Below are 2,432 nucleotides of genomic sequence, written 5' to 3' on the forward strand. Positions count from 1 at the left end.
TCCATTTCCAGCAGTTGTCAGTTGCTCCAGTGCCTGTGCTGAGTCAGTGTAACTTGATCCATCCTGGGCTGTGCTCCAAAAGTTTAAGGAAATGATCTTAAAAAAAAAATTTTTTTGAGGGGATTGTTAACTGTGATTTAACAGGAGGACATGGGGCATACATAATTAGTATCATTCTCAAAGTGCGAACAATTACAAAAATCATAAAATCCAACTCAGACACCTCAATACAGTTTGGAGAAGAGGCAAAGAAATACAGGAAGGTAAAGGAAATGCTCATGTAAATTTATCTCTTCCACAGATGAATCATCAGGAAAAACCACCAGAAGAAAATCTAACTGAAATGATGGAATTTTCTCTCTTAGGCTTTGCTGACATGCCCCATCTCCAGTGGTTCCTTTTTGGATTGTTTTTAGTCATCTATATCATTATCCTGATGAGCAATGGCACCATATTTCTAATAACAAAAATGGATCCTGCTCTCCAGAGCCCTATGTATTTCCTGGCAAATTTTTCCTTCTTGGAAATCTGCTATGTAACAGCTACTCTCCCCAGAATGCTGATGAATCTAGGGACCCAGAGAAGAAGAATTTCCATGGCTGCCTGTGCTACACAGATGTGCTTTGTTCTTCTGTTCGGAGGTACAGAGTCTTTGCTCCTGGCAGTGATGGCCTATGATCGCTATGTGGCCATTTGTAACCCTCTACACTACCCTGTAGTCATGAACCACAGGGTCTGTATCCAGTTGGTGACTGGGTCCTGGATCACTGGAATCCCAGTTATGATAGGGCATACGTATCAGATTTTCTCTCTGCCTTTTTGTAGATGTAAACAAATTAGCCATTTCTTCTGTGACATTCCCCCAATACTCAAGCTAGCTTGTGGGGACACCTTTGTAAATGAGATGTTGGTCTACATAGTTACTGTGTTATTTGTCATGTTTCCATTTCTGTTGATTCTTTGCTCCTACAGTAAAATCATCTCCATCATCCTGAAGTTGCCATCAGCCACAAGTCAAGCTAAAGCCTTCTCCACCTGCTCATCTCATCTTATGGTTGTGGTGTTATTCTTTGGATCATGCATTATTACATACTTAAGACCCAACACCAGACATTCAGAGGGAACTGACAAAGTGCTTTCTCTTTTCTACACTATCCTAACACCTTTGTTTAATCCCGTGATATATAGTCTAAGGAACAATGATGTCATAAAAGTACTGAAAAAATTGCTATGTAAATAATTCACTTCATTAACGAATGAGTTAAATGTATAAGAATTGCTTTCTTACATATTTTTTGTCCCATTTCAATAGATATATACCTTTATCTATACCTTGTCTTTCATACTGATGCAATTATTTTCAAACTAAAAATTACTTGTAATATTGTTAGACCTTTCTGCTCAAGTTATGTAAGTAATATATGTGTCATCTGGTAGAAAATCATTCCATTAGTAATCCTAAAACTTCATTGTATGATGTTTTTCCTCGATAAAAACTTTTGCAGGGATTGATTTAATCCAGTCGCTTGTAATATATAACTTATTATATCACTTATTGGAAAACATTCAATTCATTTCCATGAGTGTCCATAGAGTTGTGACACAGATTTTAAAAACCAGGTTGGTGATATGCATTAATCAAAATATACAGTGGTCCCTAGTGGCAGTGGATCCAGGATCCCCATGAATACCAAAATCTGTTGGTGCTCAAGTCTCTTATATAAAGTGGCTAAGTGTTTTCATATAACCCACACACCACCTTCTGTATACTTTAAATCACCTCTTTCTTACTTATAATGCCCTTGAGTATATCCCACCTGAATTTAGAGACCATCTCGAGAATAGATTTGACGCACTGAACACTAGTGACTGAAGACCAGACGAGTTGTGGAATGACATCAAGGATATCATCCATAAAGAAAGCAAGAGGTCACCGAAAAGACAGGAAAGAAAGAAAACACCAAGATGGATGTCAGAGGAGACTCTGAAACTTGCTCTTGAGCGTCGAGCAGCTAAAGGAAAAGGAAGAATTGATGAGGTAAAAGAACTGAACAGAACATTTCAAAAGGCCTCTCGAGAAGACAAAGTAAAGTATTATAATGACATATGCAAAGACCTGGACATAGAAAACCAAAAGGGAAGAACAAGCTTGGCGTTTCTTGAGCTGGAAGAACTGAAGAAAAATTCAAGCCTCGAGTTGCAATAGTGAAGGACTGCATGGGGAAAATACTAAACGATGACGGAAGCATCAAAAGAAGATGGAAGGAGTACACAGAGTCATTATACCAAAAAGAATTAGTCGATATTCAACCATTTCAAGAGGGAGCATATGATCAGGAACTGATAGTACTGAAGGAAGAAGTCCAAGCTGCTCTGAAGGCATTGGCGAAAAACAAGGCTCCAGGAATTGATGGAATATCAATTGAGATGTT

General features: G+C 38.2%; 1 protein-coding gene across 1 annotated transcript; it reads left to right on the forward strand.

Annotated features, from left to right (window-relative positions):
* Positions 1-301: 301 nt before the first annotated feature.
* Positions 302-1,240, forward strand: LOC100676576 (olfactory receptor 10AG1-like). Its single transcript, XM_003422965.4, has one exon. It carries the CDS (start codon positions 302-304, stop codon positions 1,238-1,240), a length of 939 nt encoding a protein of 312 aa, XP_003423013.4.
* Positions 1,241-2,432: the final 1,192 nt, after the last annotated feature.

This window comes from Loxodonta africana, chromosome 7, assembly GCF_030014295.1.
Source record: "Loxodonta africana isolate mLoxAfr1 chromosome 7, mLoxAfr1.hap2, whole genome shotgun sequence".
Classification (NCBI taxonomy): Eukaryota; Metazoa; Chordata; class Mammalia; order Proboscidea; family Elephantidae; genus Loxodonta; species Loxodonta africana.